A 22,033-nucleotide genomic window follows, 5' to 3' on the forward strand; every position below is an offset into this window, starting at 1 on the left:
GGGAACATCTGTCAAATATTAAATATGTAGATCTTGTTAAGTTTCTTTATTTCTTTACTAAGGGCACCTGCAACCTGAGCCTTTAATAATATATGTGTTTGATTTCACCTTTCAGAGTCAGAGAGCATCATTACCATCTACCATTAATTATTAAATCAATGTGTTGAGAGACAGGTGGTGAGCTCACGTGTTCCCATTTGACTGACGCAGCGTGCGACCAATCAGCGCCTTGCTTTAGAGCTGTAGTCGTTGCGTCACTCGTCTGCGTCACTGGGCTGGGCCGGTGCAGCCACATGGGTGCAGCAGGTTCGGGTGTCCGTCAGAGTGCAGGACGATGAAGCCACAGAGAGGTGAAGTCCTGTTTCTGTCCTGAAACTGACTCGTCCGGGTCAGAGCGTCGCCACGCCACGCCACGCCACGCCCCCTTTCTGACGTAGTCCGTGTTGTCCTCCGGTGTGTTGTTGAGGCTCGACCGTTTCTTTGAGTCCAGGTGCGTAAGAGCTTCTTGAGGCAGAGCTGTGGCTGAGTGTGCACAGAGAAAGATCCAGAGCTGGTGTGTGTCTGCTGGCACCGAGCTGCTTCTGTCTGTGTGTTAGTGTGTGTTAGTGTGTGTTAGTGTGTCTTAGTGTGTCTTAGTGTTAGTGTGTGTTAGTGCAACCATTACTTCTCACACACAACAACACAACAGCCCATGAGAACTATATAGAGATCCACCGTGAGACAATGTGCACTGATATTAACCAAGAGATAAATAAAGCTAATGTAACTGTCCGTCCTGTGTGTGAGGAAAACAAGTCAACGAGATGATTCAGATGAAAACACCTCAACACACGATGTAACAGCAGCTAGAGCCTAAACATGAAGAAGACAGAGAAATTACAAGACGAGTATGTGAACTTTAGGAGTTGTAAACTATATGCACAGTCTGCTTCACCTTTGACCTTTACACACCCACAGAAAGGTCAACCCAAAGGTCACAGAGACAGTTGTTTTACATGAAAGTCATTTAACGTGCACCAACACAGAGAGATTAGGATTTATAAAATGTTTAATATGTGAAAAGAACAGTCAGCCAGACTCACAGGCTCTGGATGAGGATCACTATCATCAGCTGTTCATCAGACTAAAATGAGCCAATATTACATATCAGAGTTGTGTCCAGTATCTGCTGGGACCTCCCTTGACTACATGTTCCTGGTTCCTCACAACAGAACCACTTCAGTTCTGATGTTCTCAATCATTTTTATGAAGAAATGGACACAATTAATTTAAGCAGCTCTGTAGTTGCAGCTTATTTGTTTTAACAGCTGACTCATTTATACAGTCACTGAGTGTTCCAGTGTTTAGAAGTGAGATTAAATGATGCTTTCCTAAAAGGCATGGGGGTCGTGGAGCGTGGTGAATCATCGTTGTGTTGTTGTTGTAAAGCAGCCTGACTCTGATGTTGCTCTAATACATTTAAGTGACGTCAGGAAGCATCAGATCCACGTTTATCTCTGTAAAATCTCAAACCCTCTGTGGCCTCTCTAATCCACACCTTTGTCCTAATATCACCCAAGAAAGCTGCTTGTGTTTTTCACTGGTTGTCCTTTGGCAGCCATTCAGAAATTCCCAGCTGTGTCCCAACGTAGACGGAGTAAAGCAACGAGTCAAGTGTCGAGAACAGAAGAACCAAGTTCAGATCAGTCACATGTCTCCTCGTTTCTACATTAGTGTCAGAACAGTTACAGAGCGAAGCAGCTTCCAGTTAGTTCCCTTCTCTAGTCCGACCACTTCTCCTCCATCTGACAAACAGTTATTGGAAACTGCATTTACACCCATCAGCCATAACATTATGACCACCTTCCTAATATTGTGTCCCTTGTGGTGACTTATCAGAGAATGGACATGGGCCTTCTGAGGGTGTCCTGTTGTTAGTGGGGGGGTCTTTGAGGGGAGGGGCCTCTGTGGATCATCCCACAGATACTTGATCAGTTTGGGATCTAGTGAATTTGGAGGCCAGGTCAACACCTTGTGCTGTTCTTCATGTTTTTTGTTTAGTTGTTCCTAAAGTGTTTTTGTGTGTGTGTCTGTGTCAGGCTGCATCCTGCTGGGGATGGCTGCTGCCATCAAGGAGTGTCATTGCTATGGGGTGGGGGTGCCTGGTCTGGTCTAGGTGGGGGTGTCTGGTCTGGTCTAGGTGGGTGCTACATGTCTCAGTAACATCCACACCAATGAATGCCAGGTCCAGAAGTTTCCCAGCAGAACACTGAACTGTCACAAGATGGTCGATGTCAGTGGTCATAATGTTGTGGCTGGTCAGTGTGTATAAAATCTCCATTCATTTACAATGTAGTCACTTTAACATTTAGTCTGTTATGGTTCAGTTTGTAACCTGAACCCAGGGCCTCGTGTGAACACGACCCTTAAATGAATGAATACTTTAATTAGATTTAATTAGATGATCCGTCCAGGATCCAGGATCCAGGGTCCAGGGTCCAGGGTCCAGGATCCAGGATCCAGGATAAACACATTGTTATTTAACAGTCTCCAGATATTCAGTTTGTTGTCATGAAGATGAGTAATCCCACTCTGGTACCTGATGAGCTGGAGACTTGATCACTGAATGTACACTATATTACCAAAAGTATTCGCTCACCCATTCAAATGATCAGAATCAGGTGTTCTAATCACTTGGCCTGGCCCCAGGTGTATAAATTCAAGCACTTAGGCATGCAGACTGTGAAACAAGACATTTGTGAAAGAATGGGCCGCTCTCAGGAGCTCAGTGAATTCCAGCGTGGAACTGTCATAGGATGCCACTTGTGCAACAAATCCAGTCGTGAAATTTCCTCGCTCCTAAATATTCCACAGTCAACTGTCAGCTCTATTATAACAAAATGGAAGCGTTTGGGAAAAACAGCAACTCAGCCACGAAGTGGTAGGCCACGTAAAGTGACGGAGAGGGGTCAGCGGATGCTGAAGCGCATAGTGCAAAGAGGTCGCCGACTTTCTGCACAGTCAATTGCTACAGAGCTACAAACTTCATGTGACCTTCAGATTAGCCCAAGTACAGTACGCAGAGAGCTTCATGGAATGGGTTTCCATGGCCGAGCAGCTGCAGCCAAGCCACACATCACCAAGTGCAATGCAAGGCGTCGGATGCAATGGTGTAAAGCACGCCGCCACTGGCCTCTAGAGCAGTGGAGACGCGTTCTCTGGAGTGATGAATCACGCTTTACCATCTGGCAATCTGATGGACGAGTCTGGGTTTGGAGGTTGCCAGGAGAACGGTACATTTCAGATTGCATTGTGCCAACTGTGAAATTTGGTGGAGGAGGAATTATGGTATGGGGTTGTTTTTCAGGAGCTGGGCTTGGCCCCTTAGTTCCAGTGAAAGGAACATTGAATGCTTCAGGATACCAAAACATTTTGGACAATTCCATGCTCCCAACCTTGTGGGAACAGTTTGGAGCGGGCCCCTTCCTCTTCCAACATGACTGTGCACCAGTGCACAAAGCAAGGTCCATAAAGACGTGGATGACAGAGTCTGGTGTGGATGAACTTGACTGGCCTGCACAGAGTCCTGACCTGAACCCGATAGAACACCTTTGGGATGAATTAGAGCGGAGACTGAGAGCCAGGCCTTCTCGACCAACATCAGTGTGTGACCTCACCAATGCGCTTTTGGAAGAATGGTCAAAAATTCCTATAAACACTCTCCTCAACCTTGTGGACAGTCTTCCCAGAAGAGTTGAAGCTGTAATAGCTGCAAAAGGTGGACCGACATCATATTGAATTCTATGAGTTAGGAATGGGATGGCACTTCAGTTCATAGAATGAGTAAAGGCAGGTGAGCGAATACTTTTGGTAATATAGTGTATGTCCTCGTTAGTCGTGTTTCATTGAGCCGGTCAGTGACGACTAACCCTAATCTATTATTCATGTATTCATCCGTTGGCTCAGGAGTGTGTGAGGTGAAGGTTGTGAGTGGGTACCACCCTACACACACACACACTCTCATACACACTGACACTGAAACACACTGCCCTGGTTGTGTGTGATTGGTGTGTGTGTGTGTGTGTGTGTGTGTGTGTGTGTGGGCCGGACTAATGCTGAGCTCTGGGTCGCTGCTGCAGACCTGTGAGCTTCCTCTGAGCTGAGGATGAGGATGAGGAGGACGTGTGCTCTTCTCTGACAGCTGTTGAATCTTTGGGATCATTTTTCAGTTTTGACCAAACACGTGGACTCATCTGACACATCTGCCTCCACCTCTTACCAGCTGCTTCCTGTCTGTCTGCTGACCTTCACTGTGTCTTGTTCTTTACGTAGACTGTGGTAAAATGTCTCTGACCGTAGCGGGTAAGTTTGTGTGAGCCACTTTTATTCTCTAAAGTCTAACAGTCCTCCAGGTGTAGTGAGAATGAAACACTTCTCACCCTCCAGTTGATGTTCAACACTAACACAGAGAGTTTAAGTGTGTGACCGTTTCCAGAGCATTGTGAGACTGGGTTGTAGTGCACGGGTACACTGTTGGACACACTGTGTTGCTCACCCAAACTACTTGTAATTAACTCCACTAATTAGTGAATATTATGCTAATAATATCATCTGTTGAGGGTAAAGTTTAATGAGGGTTAGTTATATTACGCCTGCAGGCCTCATGGTTATATCAGATTATAACACTGTTCTTAGGAGCTCTGACAGCAGCCAGCCTCCGTTAGAACAGAAGAAGAAGATGTGACTCTACAGGGACCTGGTTTATGTCAGACCTAAAGTACTAGAGATCAGACTGATACTGACTGGACGGTGCAGGGTGATTAAATAATGGTCACTAGATATTAGACGGTTTATAAAAGCAGGTGAAAACATATATTGGTTCAAATAGTCACTTAGTTTTTTTAATGCAAATTTTTAATTTGTTAATAAAAAGTTGAAATAAAAACAAAAATCTTTTTTCCAGTACATGAAAAGGCAGAGGCTAATTTATCAGCAATTAGCTTAGCATTGTGGGTTTAAATAAAGTTTAATAACAACAGAGCTCTTAATGATCTGAGCTCACGTCTGTTTTAACGACATATAGACAATGAAGTCAAGAACAATATGTCAGATTGTTAAAATATTTACATTAAATAGTTGTCTTCTATAGGTATAAATGACATTAATGTGTTCATAACAGAACGTCTGCTCCTCCACTAAGAAAAACACAACTTTGCATGAAGACCCAACACAGCCCGGACCGGCAGCCGTCCACGACTCTGACCTTTAAACATCTTGTCTTGGATGAATAACATGTTTGTGTGTTTGCAGATCTGACCAGAGGAGCCATGACAGAGTTCCAGGAGAAGCTCCGTCAGCAGCACGAGGAGTCGATGCACCGGGACCTGGAGGCGCTGCTCAATACGGCCAACAAGGCCGAAGCAGAGGTGTGGAACAGCTGCAGCTATGGCTCAGGGTTGTAGAGATCACCTCAGAGGGATCTGTTGTTTCTGTTTGTTCTTCACTTTATTCAGACGATCTGTGAACCACACTGGAATATAATGAAGAGACCAAGTTAACCTGGTCTCCCTGTCTCATGGGCTCATTATAGAATAAATATTTGTAGTAGAGTTCATGAGGTTATCTTCACACTCAGCTCACTGACTCTGGTGGTGGAGGACTGCAGGTGAACAACCCTGAGGTCCTGCACACATGTGAGCTGCAGCAGTATTTTACTTGGCAGTGATGGAAGCATCCCTCTAACAGTGTGTGTCCATAACCTGGTACATGGACCACATCAGTGAGCTTCACTGTTAAACCCAATACACAGGATCAGCTGATGTTTAATATAGACTCTGTCCTTTAAGGTGCTCAGATGAACAGACTTGGGTTTTTGGCCTCACTGTTGTTTGATTCCATGTGTTCCAGATCTCCAGAAAAGACTTTGATGGTTTCAAGAGGCTCTTCCACAGATTCCTGCAGGTCAAAGGTCCCTCAGTGGACTGGGCCAAGATCAACCGGCCCCCAGAGGACTCAGTAAGTCACTGTTTACCAGAGCTCAAGGTTCCATGTTGCAATCCTCTGTGCTGATGTCCAACACGAGGCCACGGTTCAGACAAAGACCAACAAAGTTTAACTGACTGTCCCTGAATGTCCCTAAATCTGATCAGGAGGTGTTGTACCACCTCAGCTGGAACAGAGGTCCACATCTTATATCTGAAATCTATTTGTGTGTGAAGAAAGCGTCCAGTATCACAGCCCTGGACACGTCTCCTTCATGATAGAGGTTGTCTCCAGTAACTAAGACGCTGATTCATGTCCCTTCAGGTTTCTGTTATATTTGAGTGAAGCTGTCATGTGCTGTGTAAGATAATCCTTTAAGATCAGATAATCCTTTGATTTATCCCACAGTGGGGATCACACTATGACTGCCAGTCAATGTCCCCTATGGTTTAGTGTGAATGACTATGAATGACTTTATGCAGAGTGGTTTAGGATGGTGAACTCCAGCCTGTGATTAGTGGACAACTGTCTTTATGTGGGGAAGTTAGAGGACACAGGACACAGTGATGAGGAGGAGCAGGAAACAAAAGAGGCAGAGAGACTCCAACAACCTGTATGTGGTGGCTTTGATGCAGCAGGTGAGATGATGGGAGGTGGGACCTAGCGTTACCCAGAACCCCCTCATCTCATTCACACACACACACACACACACACACACACACACACACACACACACACACACACACACACACATATATATATATATATATATCTGATTCCAGCTAGTAATAAATATAAATAATATGGGACTGTCCCTTGAAATGACTGACGTGCTGCAGAGACAAGCGTCAAACATCAGACACAGTCTAATGAAACCTGAGGACAGAGACAACCAGCAGCATGGCAGCATTTCACAGTCTGTCCCCCCCCCCCCCCCCCCCCGAGGTGTCCCCTAAATACCCGGCAGAGTGAAGGTTAGGCCTAAGAATAGTCTGACCGCTGCAGCATTCATAGTCTGCTTTTAGGACCAGGAGACCAGGCAGAGGCTGACATTTGTCTCTAGTGGGACTAGAGACAAATGTCTCCCCCCCCCCACAGCCTGAACCTCCAACTATCATTATTAAAGCAAAGTTGTTCAAATGAAGCTGTGAAACACTTTGTCCTGACAGACCTGAGACGTCTCTGACAGCTGTGACCTTGACTTGTTCCTTCTAATTTAACACAAACTCTACTCAACACAAATGTTGATAAGGACTCAAACTTGAAGTCTGTCATGATGTGTGTTTGTCTGTTCTGAGAATCCAGACCTAGTTCTGCTGATGTGATGTCATCTGACCAACCCCCCCCCCCCAACACACACACACACACACACACACAGTGTCCATAAATACACGTCCTCTGCGTGTCATGCTGCTGTCACGTGTTCATGGTGAGGTTTTAAAGCCTGATTCAGATTATTTATGTTCTATAATGAACTAGTAAATGTGTTAAATAGTGTTAAATAGTGAAACTGCTCAAACTTTACAACCTTAATCTAATTATTTCTAAAGTCTAAATGTGTATTAACTCTGGTCTGGCCTCGTCCTTCACCTGCTCTGACGTCTGACTGAACATCGTCACCGTTCTGCTCTTGGTTTCTTTCAACTTATTTTTCTTTTGGGAAAATAAGACATTGACACTAGAGTTTAGTTTTTCAAATGCTCTCTGTCTCCACAAACACACGTATAATATGCCAACGAATAAAAAAAAATCATAAAAGTCTCTCATTTCATGAGTTAGTGGGACATTCAAACATCTACAACCTGATGGAGATGAGCTGGTGCAGCTCTTCATCTAACAGCTCAGCGTGGCTGTTCCCTCTTGCTCCATCCTCCCTGCAACATTTCAAACAGATCTGTTGTCACGAAGCACAGAAGAAAATGAATTTAGAGCATTTCTGATGAACGGTAGCGCTAAGAGTTAAGCTTGTGTTTTACAGTTAAAAGCTTTTAGTGTTTGAATTCGCAGCCGTTTCTGAAACATCACAAAATGAACAACAGGACACCGTCTGGTAAAGACAGAGCTTTTTAGGAACCAGGTCCTAGTGACCATCAGTATTAATGGGTTAGCTTCACTATGAAGCTGTGGATGTTAAAACTTGTGGGATCTGATCTGATGTGATGTGATGTGATCGAGCCATTTAATATAATGTGACCTTCAGCTTCTTGTCCCGTTAACCTTGTGTCCTGGCTCTGCTGCCTCATCAGATTCAGCCCTACGAGAAGATCAAGGCCAAAGGACTCCCCGACAACATCACTGCCAGCCTCAACAAGCTCGCTGTGGTCAAACTCAACGGTGGTCTGGGAACCAGCATGGGCTGCAAGGGCCCCAAGAGTCTGATCAGCGTCCGCAATGAGAACACTTTCCTGGACTTGACTGTGCAGCAGATCGAGGTACAAATACACAAAGACACCTGACGAGGCAGCTCTGCACCTCCCGTCCTCATGGTTTCTTCTCTGTTGACCTTTTTCAGCATCTGAACAAAACCTTTAATGCCGAAGTGCCGCTGGTTCTCATGAACTCCTTCAACACAGATGAAGACACAAAGAAGATCCTACAGAAGTACAAACACCACAGGGTCAACATCCACACCTTCAACCAGAGCAGGTGCCCTGTACACACACAGTATACAAGAAAGAATCTACACGTGTCCAGAGGCTGAAAGCACCGTCTGATGTTTCTTCACGTCATCTTCAGTGTGTTAAGAAGAGGGTTTATTTATTTCCTGGCAGGTATCCGAGGATCAACAAGGAGTCTCTGCTGCCGATCGCTAAGAACATTGGGATAGGCGGCGAGAATGCGGAGGCCTGGTACCCGCCGGGTCACGGGGACATCTACGCCAGCTTCTCCAACTCCGGGCTGCTGGACAAACTCATCGCTGAAGGGAAGGAGTACATCTTCGTGTCCAACATCGACAACCTGGGAGCCACCGTCGACCTCTTCATCCTCCACCACCTGATGAGCCAGCCGGCCGACAAACGCTGCGAGTTCATCATGGAGGTCACCGACAAGACCAGAGCTGACGTCAAGGTGAGCGCCGGTCATCCAGGTGTTCCTTCATGACCTCGTCCCCTCCAGCCTCTCTCTGAGCTCTGTGTTTCCTCTCTGCAGGGTGGTACTCTGATCCAGTATGAGGACCATCTGAGGCTGCTGGAGATCGCTCAGGTACCAAAGGCCCACGTGGACGAGTTCAAGTCCGTCACCAAGTTCAAGATCTTCAACACCAACAACCTGTGGATCTCTCTGCCCGCCATCAAGAGGCTGTACGAGAAGAACGCCATGGACCTGGAGATCATCGTCAACCCAAAGGTGACCAGGTGGCTCAAGTACTGTCTGAGCATTTTATTAGTAGTTTATTCAGTTTGCTTTTAAAACCAGGAACAAAAACTGTTATAATAATAATAATTAGTATTATTATTATTAGTGGTAATATATTCTGTAGTCTAAAAGGAAACAGATAAAGTTAATATTTGACTTCATTTTCTTTCTACAGACGTGATTTAAAAAATAAAAGTACAACAGCTGCATTTTCCTTCAATGAAACAGGAAGTAACCAAGACTTATCATGACAGCCTGAGGAAACCAGCTGATTACTGAAACTACTCTAGTAAATGTGTCTGAGTTTCCCTTCAGAAAGTAATTCTACACGAGCATGAAATGAAAATGACCTGTGTGCAGACGCTGGACGGAGGTCTGAACGTCATCCAGCTGGAGACGGCAGTGGGCGCCGCCATCAAGAGTTTCAACAACGCCATGGGCGTGAACGTCCCCCGCAGCCGCTTCCTGCCGGTGAAGACGTCGTCGGACCTGTTGCTAGTGATGTCCAACCTGTACAGCATGGACGCCGGCTCGCTCACCATGAGCAAGAAGAGGGAGTTCCCCACCACGCCACATGTGAAGCTGGGCAGCTCCTTCACCAAGGTCAGCACCCGCTACCGTCCCTCTGTCCCACAGGAAACTGTCCTCAGTTTGAATATTCATCAGTTTCACTTAAAGTCATCAAGTCCTTGATTATGACACAGTAGTTTAATCACTACATTTATATTTAAAAGAAGAGGGAAACCAGTAGTGTGAACATGAGTCAAGTTCCTGAAGTAAACCTTCCTCTCCTCTCTGCTTCCTCAGGTTCAGGAGTTTCTGGCCAGATTTGAAAGCATCCCAGACATGTTGGAGCTCGACCACCTCACCGTGTCTGGGGACGTCACCTTCGGAAAGAATGTCTCCCTGAAGGTAAAGAACGTTTCTGAACCAGAGTTTCATCAGTACAGAGTTTAAACAAAGGACTCTTACATTTACTAATTCCACAATTCATTCATTCATTCATCTTCTGTAACCTCTTGGGGGGGCTGGAGCCTATCCCAGCTGTCATTGGTCTAGAGGGGGGGGGTCCACCCTGGACAGGTCTCCAGTCTATCCCAGCTGTCATTGGTCTAGAGGGGGGGTCCACCCTGGACAGGTCTCCAGTCTATCCCAGCTGTCATTGGTCTAGAGGGGGGGGTCCACCCTGGACAGGTCTCCAGTCTATCACAGCTGTCACTGGTCTAGAGGGGGGGTCCACCCTGGACAGGTCTCCAGTCTATCCCAGCTGTCATTGGTCTAGAGGTGGGGTCCACCCTGGACAGGTCTCCAGTCTATCCCAGCTGTCATTGGTCTAGAGGGGGGGTCCACCCTGGACAGATCTCCAGTCTATCACAGGGCTAACACAGAGAGACACTCACACCTACGGCCAATTTAGAATCACCAATGAACCTAACCAGCATGTCTTTGGACGGTGGGAGGAAGCTGGAGAACCTGGAGAGAACCCATGCAGACACAGGGAGAACATGCAGACTACACACAGAAAGGAACCAGTGGGCCTGGATTAGAACCCAGAACCTTCTGGCTGGGAGGCATCAGTACTGACCACCTCCCCACTGTGACGCCTGGTGTCAACAACCAACCAGATATAAATAATAAAATCTGATTTCATCTTTAATCCTTCCTCCAGGGAACCGTCATCATAATCGCCAACCACGGCGACCGCATCGATATTCCCGCCGGAGCGATGCTGGAGAACAAGATCGTTTCAGGAAACCTGCGCATCCTCGACCACTGAGGCCTTCTGGGAAAAAATCAACCCACCCCCCACAAACGAGGCCACGTCCACCTTAAAGAGACGTTGTACCGAGCAGCACGGCCGCTCCAAAGAACCTCAACTCAAATCTTGTGTCAAAGTCAGTTCAGTGTTCATGAAGGGGTCAGAGGTCAACCTCCTTCCTGATGCTCTGACCTGCTGTGGTCCAGTTTCTCCTCAGGTCAATAAACAGTGAACTCTGGGTCATGTGACTGTCCTGTGGTTTTTATGTAGAGACAGACGGAGAACCAGAGCAGGTGATGGTTTAAAATGAGTCACGCAGCACCAGCTTCATTACAGCTGCAGTCAATGAACACATGATGACAACATGAATGAAAGCTGGCAGCAGCTTCAGGTGGTTCAGGTACAGAGGTGGCAAGTAACGAAGTACAAATACTTCGTTACTGTACTTAAGTAGATTTTTCAGGTAGGCTATCTGTACTTTACTTGAGTATTTCTTTTTCTGACGACTTTTTACTTTTACTCCCTACATTTGTACACAAATATCTGTACTTTCTACTCCTTACATTTGAAAAACAGGCTCGTTACTTTTTTAACCTCCACGGACGACAAGACATAAAACACGTGACATGATCGGACATGACTAGAGCATCGGACTAGAGAAGGAAAGTCGAAGATGAGCTTCCTGTGTTCTTCTTCTACTGTTTTGAACAGGCAGCCTGTTGATTAGTTTGAGCTCTGCTGCCACCTAGTGATGAATTGTTTCATTAATAGCAAAATCATTTTTACTTTTTCCTTAAGTACATTTCAGAGCCTGTACTTTCTTACTTTTACTTGAGTAAAGGAGTTGAATCAGTACTTTTACTTTAACCAGAGTATTTTTTTACACAAGTATCCATACTTTTACTTAAGTACAGAATGTGAATACTTTTGACACAACAAGGTACAACTGATCAGAGCTGGAGGATGGGGGGCACGTTGTCATGGCAACGTTTCTGTCCCATAAGCCAAAACAGTCTAAAGTATCACAGGGCTCCTCTGATGTGTTCTTCTCTTCTTCACTCATGGTGTTGGGACACGTTGGTAACGGGACACCTGATGTTAATGTGATTCCAGCTGGTGTCTTTGGTCTCTGACTTTAAATCTCTTCATGTGTCGTTTCACATTATTATACAGAACTTCATGGGTTGTTACTGACATCTGCTGAATTGAATTTACCTGCCGTGTATTTATTCATGCTAGCTTCATGCAGACAGAGCCTTTAAAGGTTAAATCTAATAAAACATTTAGTGAAAGGACTTCCTCCCTTCCTTCTGTCTTCACATTCAATCTGTTTATTGTGAAGCACCTGGGGGAATGAAAATGATCCAGATATAGAAAGCTACTATTTAATAACCATGAAAGATGCTTCTAAGGTCTGGGGGGGGTCCTGGTACCTGAAGGTCTGGGGGGGTCCTGGTACCTGAAGCTCAACGTAGAGCAGACAAACAGACTCAGAGACGAGCAGTCGCTCCATCATCCTGTTTTATTCTCAGCAGGTTTGAAGGATTCAACTCTCACACATGCTGCTCCTCTCAACCCAGAGAGAGAGAGAGGGTTCACTCATTCACTCACTCACTCACTCACACAGTGGTATGGTAGGCACACTGTAGGAGAGCTCAGACGTGTTGTCTCTGACAGTCGATCAAAAGTAGGCACTTCTGAAGCAGACAGTGATGGGGGGGGGGGGGGGGGGGGTCATGGACGAGGCTGCAGCCATCCTGGGACGGTTCGATCAGATGTTGATCATCAGCTAAATTATTTTTATACTTTCTGTCAGTGACCTTCTGTTCCACCAGCTCACAGCCGCAAGCAGAGACTGATGTGACTCATCTGGAGCACCGAGCTGAACGCACCGAGCTGAACGCACCGAGCTGAACGCACCGAGCTGAACGCACAGAGCTGAACGCACCGAGCTGAACGCACCGAGCTGAACGCAGCTGAACGCACCGAGCTGAACGCAGCTGAACGCTCAGAGCTGAACGCACCGAGCTGAACGCACCGAGCTGAACGCACCGAGCTGAACGCTCAGAGCTCAGAGCTGAACGCACAGAGCTGAACGCACAGAGCTCAGAGCTGAACGCTCAGAGCTCAGAGCTGAACGCACCGAGCTGAACGCACCGAGCTGAACGCACCGAGCTGAGAGCTGAACGCTCAGAGCTCAGAGCTGAACGCTCAGAGCTCAGAGCTGAACGCACCGAGCTGAACGCACCGAGCTGAATGCACAGAACTGAACGCACCGACACCGAGCTGAACGCACCGAGCTGAACGCTCCGAGCTGAACGCTCAGAGCTGAACGCTCAGAGCTCAGAGCTGAACGCTCAGAGCTGAACGCACCGAGCTGAACGCACAGAGCTGAACGCACCGAGCTGAACGCACAGAGTGCAGAGCTGAATGCACAGAACTGAACGCACTGAGCTCAGAACTGAACGCACAGAACTGAACGCACAGAGCTGAACGCACAGAGCTGAACGCACAGAGCTCCATCGTGTTAGAGCTGCAGCAGGACTGACAGGGTCACAAGAAGGAGGCTGGATCTTTTACAGCTGGGTACATCTCTGTGTCTAGTTCACATTAACAACCTCAACCTCATCATAGAAAGCTTTCTGAAACTCTCCACACTGTGAAGCAGCACATGATTTACTGGAACTGGAACCTTTGTGCTTTTCTCGGAGTTAAAGAACCTGGTTGAGACGGTTCAGAGTTAAAGAACCTGGTTGAGACGGTTCATAGTTAAAGAACCTGGTTGAGACGGTTCAGAGTTGAAGAACCTGGTTGAGACGGTTCAGAGTTGAAGAACCTGGTTGAGACGGTGACGTTCTGGGTTATGTGGAGGGTTAATGATCAGCTGCAGGTTTCACATGTTCTGTTCCGTCCCGTTTAGTTTCAGCCTCGTGCAGATGAAAGTAAACTACAGTAGAGGTCAGTAGAGTTAACAGCTGATATTCATGCTTCACATCCAGCAGTTCAACTCATTGCATCAATTAACTACATTTATATATATATATATATATATAAAAAACAACATTATATATCAGAAGACATGATGCACTGGACTGTTTAAGGGAGAAAATGCATTTGAGACGTTAGAAGGAGTTTGACTTTGGTAACAACAGGATGTAGAGGTGACTGGTGATGCTTTCACAGTCTGGATGTTGTTTAAAAAAGATAAATGAACTCTTCTCAGCTCCTGCTCCTCCTCCTCCTCCTCCTCCTCAAACAAAACATTCTAGTTTAAATTATAAAAAACCGAAGCAGAACCAATAAAATCAAAGAGGATCCCTGTTGATTGTTTCAGAGCAGGAAGGAGAAACAGATTCTTTCCAGAGCAAATCACTTCGTCCCTTCAGGCCCCAAAGCTTCATCCCATAAAGAGGTTTCAGTGATGATGATGGTCCTGTCCCGCTGGAGGACTTAAAGTCAGAAAAATAAATTACCCTCCATTCGTTAAACATCATGGCCGCCCTGCGCTCCCACTACAACACTCTAATAATTTACTAGTATTCTGTTGAATTGCACACAGTGAGAGGAGGAGGCGGAGTCTCTGAAGCTGCTCCACCTCATCGTCTCTCACATTTATAAGTTTGGTCCTTCTGGGCCTCCATCACCCACAGCCGGCCACCGCTGTCACAACCCGAGCTCGGCCTCAGTCGCCGGGTCGGTTGGTTGAGGACGTCCAGACTCCATCATCATCATCACCATCATCATCATCATCACCTCTTCTGCTCCCAGATCTCTGTCATGTTCAGGTCCAGTCTCTCGAGGCTCTTCAGCGCCTGGATGTTCTCCGTGTAGAACGCCACGTCCACCACCACCAGCCTGCAAACAGTCCACCGTTAGGAAAGGTCCACATGGACTTTAACTGCCATGACAACACATACACACCCATCAGCCACAACATTATGACCACTGTGACAGTTCAATGTTCTGCTGGGAAACTTCTGGACCTGGCATTCATTGGTGTGGATGTTACTGAGACATGTAGCACCCACCTAGACCAGACCAGGCACCCCCACCTAGACCAGACCAGGCACCCCCACCTAGACCAGACCACCCCCACCTAGACCAGACCAGACACCCCCACCTAGACCAGACCAGCTAGACCAGACCAGGCACCCCCACCTAGACCAGACCAGGCACCCCCACCTAGACCAGACCAGGCACCCCCACCTAGACCAGACCCGACCCCCCCACCTAGACCAGACCAGACCAGGCACCCCCACCTAGACCAGACCAGGCACCCCCACCTAGACCAGACCACCCCCACCTAGACCAGACCAGACCAGGCCCCCCCACCTAGACTAGACCAGACCAGGCCCCCCCACCTAGACTAGACCAGACCAGGACCCCCCACCTAGACCAGACCAGGCCAGGCACCCCCACCTAGACCAGACCAGACACCCCCACCTAGACCAGACCAGACCAGACCAGGCACCCCCACCTAGACCAGACCAGGCACCCCCACCTAGACCAGACCAGGCACCCCCACCCCATAGCAATGACACTCCTTGATGGCAGCAGCCATCCCCAGCAGGATGCAGCCTGACACAGACACACACAAAAACACTTTAGGAACAACTAAAAAAAAACATGAAGAACAGCACAAGGTGTTGACCTGGCCTCCAGATTCACTAGATCCCAAACTGATCAAGTATCTGTGGGATGATCCACAGAGGCCCCTCCCCTCAAAGACCCCCCCACTAACAACAGGACACCCTCAGAAGGCCCATGTCCATTCTCTGATGAGTCACCACAAGGGAGGTCATAATGTTATGGCTGATAGGTGTGAATGGACTAAAATTCTTCAGAGTTGCAGTTACCCGTGCTGTGGTCCTCCATCATTAACAACCCCCAGACGGGCCAGCTGCCTCTTCAGGTGCATTTTAAAACTGGCATTGATCCTCAGGAACAACATCTGGACATCAGGACAACACATCATTTAATCTCATTTAATCTCAATCATTTAATCTCATTTAAATCCATTTAATCTCAATCATTTAATCTCATTTAATCTCATTTAATCTAATGTAATCTCAATCATTTAATCTCATTTAATCTAATGTAATCTCAATCATTTAATCTCATTTAATCTAATGTAATCTCAATCATTTAATCTCATTTAATCTAATGTAATCTCAATCATTTAATCTCAATCATTTAATCTCATTTAATCTCATTTAATCTAATGTAATCTCAATCATTTAATCTCATTTAATCTCATCCATCTCTCTCTAACCCAACGTGGAGGATGAGTGGAGCTCAGTCTCACCTGTGTCTGTTCTTCAGGTAGAAGTTCATTAATGGCTTCGTGCATCTTTGCCATCTGCTTACAGACGTTCCTGAGGCAGGCCGAGGGCATCGGAGCCTTCACTTCATACTGAGGACACGCCAGAACATTACGACCACTCAGAGGAGCAGTGCAGATTATCTGGACGTATAAAATATCTAATACTGATACAATGAGGTGTTATATGTTTAAATGTTCTACTAAAGCACAATGTGGCCGATCTGAAGGTTAATGAAAACCGGCCGTGAGCTTACCTTTGATAAAACCTTCTCAAACAGACTGTCCATGATGGCTACCAGCTTAGCAGAGATCTCTGCTATGTGGTCGTTGTAGTCCTGCAACACAACAATCAGCCTGAGGCACAGAGAGCAGACACACACACACACACACACACACATCACATCTGACCTCAGTGATCTCTGTCTCACCTTGGTGATGTGGTCAAAGTGTCTGAGGACGCTGAACTGCTTGGGCTGCAGTTTGCTCTCAAAATGAGCTCTGATGATGGGAATGTACTGAACCACTAGCTGCAGACAGCGGGAAACCAGCGCTACACACACACACACACACACACACAAGTATGAATATTATCTGAAGCAAAGCTAAGACCAGACAAATCAGCTCGTTTTCTTGAAGCCACTCATCACATAGAGAAGTTATGTACCGAGGTTTCTGGTGGTGATGGTCTTGAGGCCGACGACCTGCAGAGCCCCCGCCCCCAGAACCAGCTGGCAGCTCCGAGAGTTGAAGTGCTGCAGAAACACAAGAGACCATGTCAACACTGCTGCTGTAACGGAACGCTAACATTAGCACCATGCTAACATTAGCACCATGCTAACGTGGAGCTGAGGATCAGTGCTGATGGAGCTGCATCAGCCCTAACACCACACTAACCCCATCACTTTAAAAACACACGTGACCAATCTGTACTGAACAGCGACTGTAAGGACTGCTGACCTTCAGGAGATCTGACAGACGTGTGAGCATGTCGGTGGCGATGGACGGGATGTCGTTGACACACTGACAGTATTCCAGGAAGATCCGGATCAGCAGCAGAACCGTCCTAGAGACACAGGTCAGGTTGAGATTAACATGAGAACACAGTGAGACTCGTTGGACCATTTCATTCTTCCCACTAGGAGGAAACTTACCCGACCACGGCGTATCTCTGCCCATTGACGAGCAGGAACTCTGCAGGTTTCCCGTCGTCTGGAGCTGCAGGAAGTCAAAGTCACAGCTGATCAGATTTGACCCCCCCACGCCTAGATGTAATTCATCTGCCACTGGGTTACTGTTATTACTGAAACTACACTGTTCAGGTTAAAGTGTGTGTTGAGGGCTGGACAACACAGAGTGACACTCTACAGATGTGTGTAATAACATCATGTGTAACGATACCTGAGGATTTGCGTTCAGGGAGAGTTATTCTGCCGTCAGCGATGGAGTTGACCAGATCCTGAAACTCAGCAGGAACCTCAGCCTGCTTCCAGCGCTCGTTGTCCAGGAGGAGGCTGCAGGGACACGAGACACATCAGAAACACACAGACACACACAAGGACACAGACACACAACCACACAGACACACACAAGGACACAGACGCACAACCACACAGACACACGATACCGACTGCTGCCTCAGACAGATGAGAGTCAGAGACAAACACTGGCTGAGCTGCAGGTTACCCCAGTTTGGTCTTGCGTTCTTCGTGGAAGCGGTGGACGAAGCGGTTGGCCTGGCTCTGCAGCGCCCCCCTCAGGGAGACGCTCCGCCTGCCACACAGCTCCTCTGTGTCCCTGACGAAACCCTCCACGGCCTGAGAGAGACACACAAACTCTGCCGAGCTCAGGCGCTCCAGAGAGCCGTCCTGAGGGACAGACACAAATATTTAAAGTTCATTCTAAAGGGAAGAGTAAAAATCTAGAGCAGGCCTGTGTGGCGGTCGTACCTTGGCTCTAGCTGTGAGCACTTTGACACAGCGGTCATGGCTGATGTCGGAGGCCGAGTACAGCAGCTCCTGGGCGTTGTTGACCACACGGTTCAGCTCCAGCTCAGACGGCATCATGCTCTCACCACACCTGAACACCAACACACTCACATGGGAAAAGAAGCTACAACCACTGGTGGCGTTCACTAACCAACAGACCCAAGGTAGAACCTGTCACAGCTGATGGAGGTGGGAATGGAATGACATTTTATTTTAAGAAGGAGAAGAGAGAGAGTGACATACATGAAGCTCTGCTCCCTGGACGCAGACGTCTCTGTCGACCCAGAGGCCCCGTCGCCATCAGGGGTCTCCACCCGGCTGTGCTGCATCCTGGGACCCACCGCAGAGCTGTGGTCCTGAGAGGCCAGCGCTGTCTGCTGATGCTGCTGGGCATCACTCAGAGCGTCACTAATGAACAGACCCTCATGGGTGAGGTAGGCCAGCTCAGCCTCCCCCTGTAGGACTGATGGATCCTGAGAAGCCTCTTGGCCTGATGCCCCTGAACCGGTGTCCTCCAGGAGCCGGTTCTTCTGGTTTGAGTCCAGAACCTCCAGAACCACGTTTCTGACCACAGTCAGAGTTGTCTGGCAGACAGACAGAGGAGGAGCGAATCGTCTCTGTGGTCCAGTTTGATGTTTGAACATGAATTAGCTGAGAGCTGGAACTCACCTTGATTCTCTGAAGGAAGAGAAGGAAACTCTCAAAGACGTTCTGCAGCAGCTCAAACCACTGAGGAAACGTCATCAGACGCATCTGGTCAGCAAGCCTGAAGAAATACAGTCAGGTTATAAACTGTTAGACATCCTCCAGCTCTGACGCAGTGAGTCCCTGCTAATGAAATCTAGTTGATAGATGTTTATTTGTAGATTAAGTAGAATGGGAGATCAACCAGTTGAGATTGTTTCCATAGACAGACAATAGATTACTTTTACAAATCCTATAAACCAGTCAGGATGTTCTGTGGGCTACAGCAACACCAACAATCGTTTCATCAAAAGCTTTAAATCACACGACAGGTGTAAAACCAACTTACATACAGGCCTGTCACCGGAACACATTTTGCTTGTATTTTTGATATATTGTCCCATAAGTTATTGCTGAGAAAAGATATTACTGTCAACATTATTTTTTCACTAATGTAATTATAATATCATAATAATGTAAGTACAGCCTTTCAAAAGCATAAACTTTTATTTCTAAGAGTATTTAACAATGTAATTGGAACGTCAAGAACTTCTAAATATCCTAAATAAATAAAACAAACACAAACTGTTTTCTATTGCTTTATTTCTATTGCATGCTCTCCTTTCCCCAAACAAATCATGTGAGACTGCACAACAAGATTAGTCCGTGAAGGAGGAAGATCTACAACATGACAGAAGCTCCAACTCTGACTCCAACGCTCACCAGCCATAACTACTGGTGCCAAAAATAATTAATTAAAACCGTGCACGTTGGTAATGGATTGATTCAGGACGTCAGTAAAGATGTCCAGTATGCTTTCTTATTCATAACAACGTCTACAGTGACGAGGGATCTCATCAGTACCAGGAGATCAGCAGTAGAAGAAGAACCAGAACCCTGGTTCTACCATGAAGGTCATCCTCTGTTAGTCAGTAACTAGTGTAATGTGGATGTGTGGTGAGGTGGTAGTAGTTGATCATCTAAACAGAATCCATGGAGTCCACTCAGTCAAAGGCTGCACCCAAACAACAACAACAAACACTGAACGTTTAAAAGAAGAGAAAAGTTTCCTGGAGACAGCGTCAAGGAGAAACATCTTCCAGAGAGGGTTAGGGAGTTTATGGCAGCGTTGGATGACCAGAACATTTCTGGAGTAGAGAACACAAGGTACCAGCTACCCTCTCCACACTACATTAACTTTGACTGAAAGATTTATTGGACTGAATCCAGTCCACTCTAGGAGAAGACAAGGAAGACAAGGACAGACTTTAGGAAGACACAGGAGACCAACTCTAGGAGAAGACAAGGACGACAAGGACAGACTTTAGGAAGCTACAGGAGACCAACTCTAGGAGAAGACAAGGAAGACAAGGACAGACTTTAGGAAGACACAGGAGACCAACTCTAGGAGAAGACAAGGAAGACAAGGACAGACTTTAGGAAGCTACAGGAGACCAACTCTAGGAGAAGACAAGGAAGACAAGGACAGACTTTAGGAAGCTACAGGAGACCAACTCTAGGAGAAGACAAGGAAGACAAGGACAGACTTTAGGAAGACACAGGAGACCAACTCTAGGAGAAGACAAGGAAGACAAGGACAGACTTTAGGAAGCTACAGGAGACCAACTCTAGGAGAAGACAAGGAAGACAAGGACAGACTTTAGGAAGCTACAGGAGACCAACTCTAGGAGAAGACAAGGGGGACAAGGACAGACTTTAGGAAGACACAGGAGACCAACTCTAGGAGAAGACAAGGAAGACAAGGACAGACTTTAGGAAGATACAGGAGACCAACTCTAGGAGAAGACAAGGACAGACTTTAGGAAACTACAGGAGACCAACTCTAGGAGAAGACAAGGAAGACAAGGACAGACTTTAGGAAGATACAGGAGACCAACTCTAGGAGAAGACAAGGACAGACTTTAGGAAGCTACAGGAGACCAACTCTAGGAGAAGACAAGGAAGACAAGGACAGACTTTAGGAAGACACAGGAGACCAACTCTAGGAGAAGACAAGGAAGACAAGGACAGACTTTAGGAAGACACAGGAGACCAACTCTAGGAGAAGACGAGGAAGACAAGGACAGACTTTAGGAAGCTACAGGAGACCAACTCTAGGAGAAGACAAGGAAGACAAGGACAGACTTTAGGACGCTACAGGAGACCAACTCTAGGAGAAGACAAGGAAGACAAGGACAGACTTTAGGAAGCTACAGGAGACCAACTCTAGGAGAAGACAAGGAAGACAAGGACAGACTTTAGGAAGCTACAGGAGACCACCTCTAGGAGAAGACAAGGAAGACAAGGACAGACTTCAGGAAGCTACAGGAGACCAACTCTAGGAGAAGACAAGGAAGACAAGGACAGACTTTAGGAAGACACAGGAGACCAACTCTAGGAGAAGACAAGGAAGACAAGGACAGACTTTAGGAAGCTACAGGAGACCAACTCTAGGAGAAGACAAGGAAGACAAGGAAAGACTTTAGGAAGCTACAGGAGACCAACTCTAGGAGAAGACAAGGACAGACTTTAGGACGCTACAGGAGACCAACTCTAGGAGAAGACAAGGACAGACTTTAGGACGCTACAGGAGACCAACTCTAGGAGAAGACAAGGAAGACAAGGACAGACTTTAGGAAGCTACAGGAGACCAACTCTAGGAGAAGACAAGGAAGACAAGGACAGACTTTAGGAAGATACAGGAGACCAACTCTAGGAGAAGACAAGGAAGACAAGGACAGACTTTAGGAAGCTACAGGCGACCAACTCTAGGAGAAGACAAGGAAGACAAGGACAGACTTTAGGAAGCTACAGGAGACCAACTCTAGGAGAAGACAAGGAAGACAAGGACAGACTTTAGGAAGCTACAGGAGACCAACTCTAGGAGAAGACAAGGACAGACTTTAGGACGCTACAGGCGATCAACTATAAGGCAAATTTAGGACCAGATCAGATGATAGTGGA

General features: G+C 46.9%; 2 protein-coding genes across 3 annotated transcripts in view; one reads left to right on the forward strand and one right to left on the reverse strand.

Annotated features, from left to right (window-relative positions):
* LOC311499493 (UTP--glucose-1-phosphate uridylyltransferase-like) lies at positions 1 to 14,124 on the forward strand. The gene is made up of 10 exons (XM_084560486.1): positions 1 to 490; positions 5,290 to 5,405; positions 5,887 to 5,994; positions 8,208 to 8,393; positions 8,474 to 8,607; positions 8,733 to 9,030; positions 9,112 to 9,309; positions 9,679 to 9,921; positions 10,126 to 10,230; positions 10,988 to 14,124. Exons 2-10 carry the CDS (start codon positions 5,307 to 5,309, stop codon positions 11,093 to 11,095), a joined length of 1,479 nt encoding a protein of 492 aa, XP_084416612.1. The 5' UTR covers positions 1 to 490; positions 5,290 to 5,306; the 3' UTR covers positions 11,096 to 14,124.
* Positions 14,125 to 14,466: 342 nt separating this feature from the next.
* vps54 (VPS54 subunit of GARP complex) overlaps positions 14,467 to 22,033 on the reverse strand; it is a 28,928-nt gene continuing 21,361 nt past the window's right edge. The window contains exons 11-23 of one of the 2 annotated variants that reach the window (XM_084560353.1): positions 19,055 to 19,151; positions 18,629 to 18,969; positions 18,347 to 18,476; positions 18,084 to 18,265; positions 17,799 to 17,911; positions 17,552 to 17,615; positions 17,358 to 17,463; positions 17,065 to 17,152; positions 16,829 to 16,950; positions 16,655 to 16,735; positions 16,383 to 16,490; positions 15,934 to 16,028; positions 14,467 to 14,932 (exon numbers count right to left, since the gene is read on the reverse strand). In XM_084560353.1, coding sequence (XP_084416479.1) covers positions 14,827 to 14,932; positions 15,934 to 16,028; positions 16,383 to 16,490; positions 16,655 to 16,735; positions 16,829 to 16,950; positions 17,065 to 17,152; positions 17,358 to 17,463; positions 17,552 to 17,615; positions 17,799 to 17,911; positions 18,084 to 18,265; positions 18,347 to 18,476; positions 18,629 to 18,969; positions 19,055 to 19,151 — 1,633 coding nt within the window. In that variant the 3' untranslated portion in view covers positions 14,467 to 14,826. Of the gene's footprint in view, positions 14,933 to 15,933; positions 16,029 to 16,382; positions 16,491 to 16,654; positions 16,951 to 17,064; positions 17,153 to 17,357; positions 17,464 to 17,551; positions 17,616 to 17,798; positions 17,912 to 18,083; positions 18,266 to 18,346; positions 18,477 to 18,628; positions 18,970 to 19,054; positions 19,152 to 22,033 lie in introns of both variants that reach the window. The other variant, XM_084560352.1, reaches the window with a different exon arrangement.

Source organism: Chelon labrosus, assembly GCF_963514085.1.
Source record: "Chelon labrosus genome assembly, chromosome: 2".
NCBI classification, from domain to species: domain Eukaryota; kingdom Metazoa; phylum Chordata; class Actinopteri; order Mugiliformes; family Mugilidae; genus Chelon; species Chelon labrosus.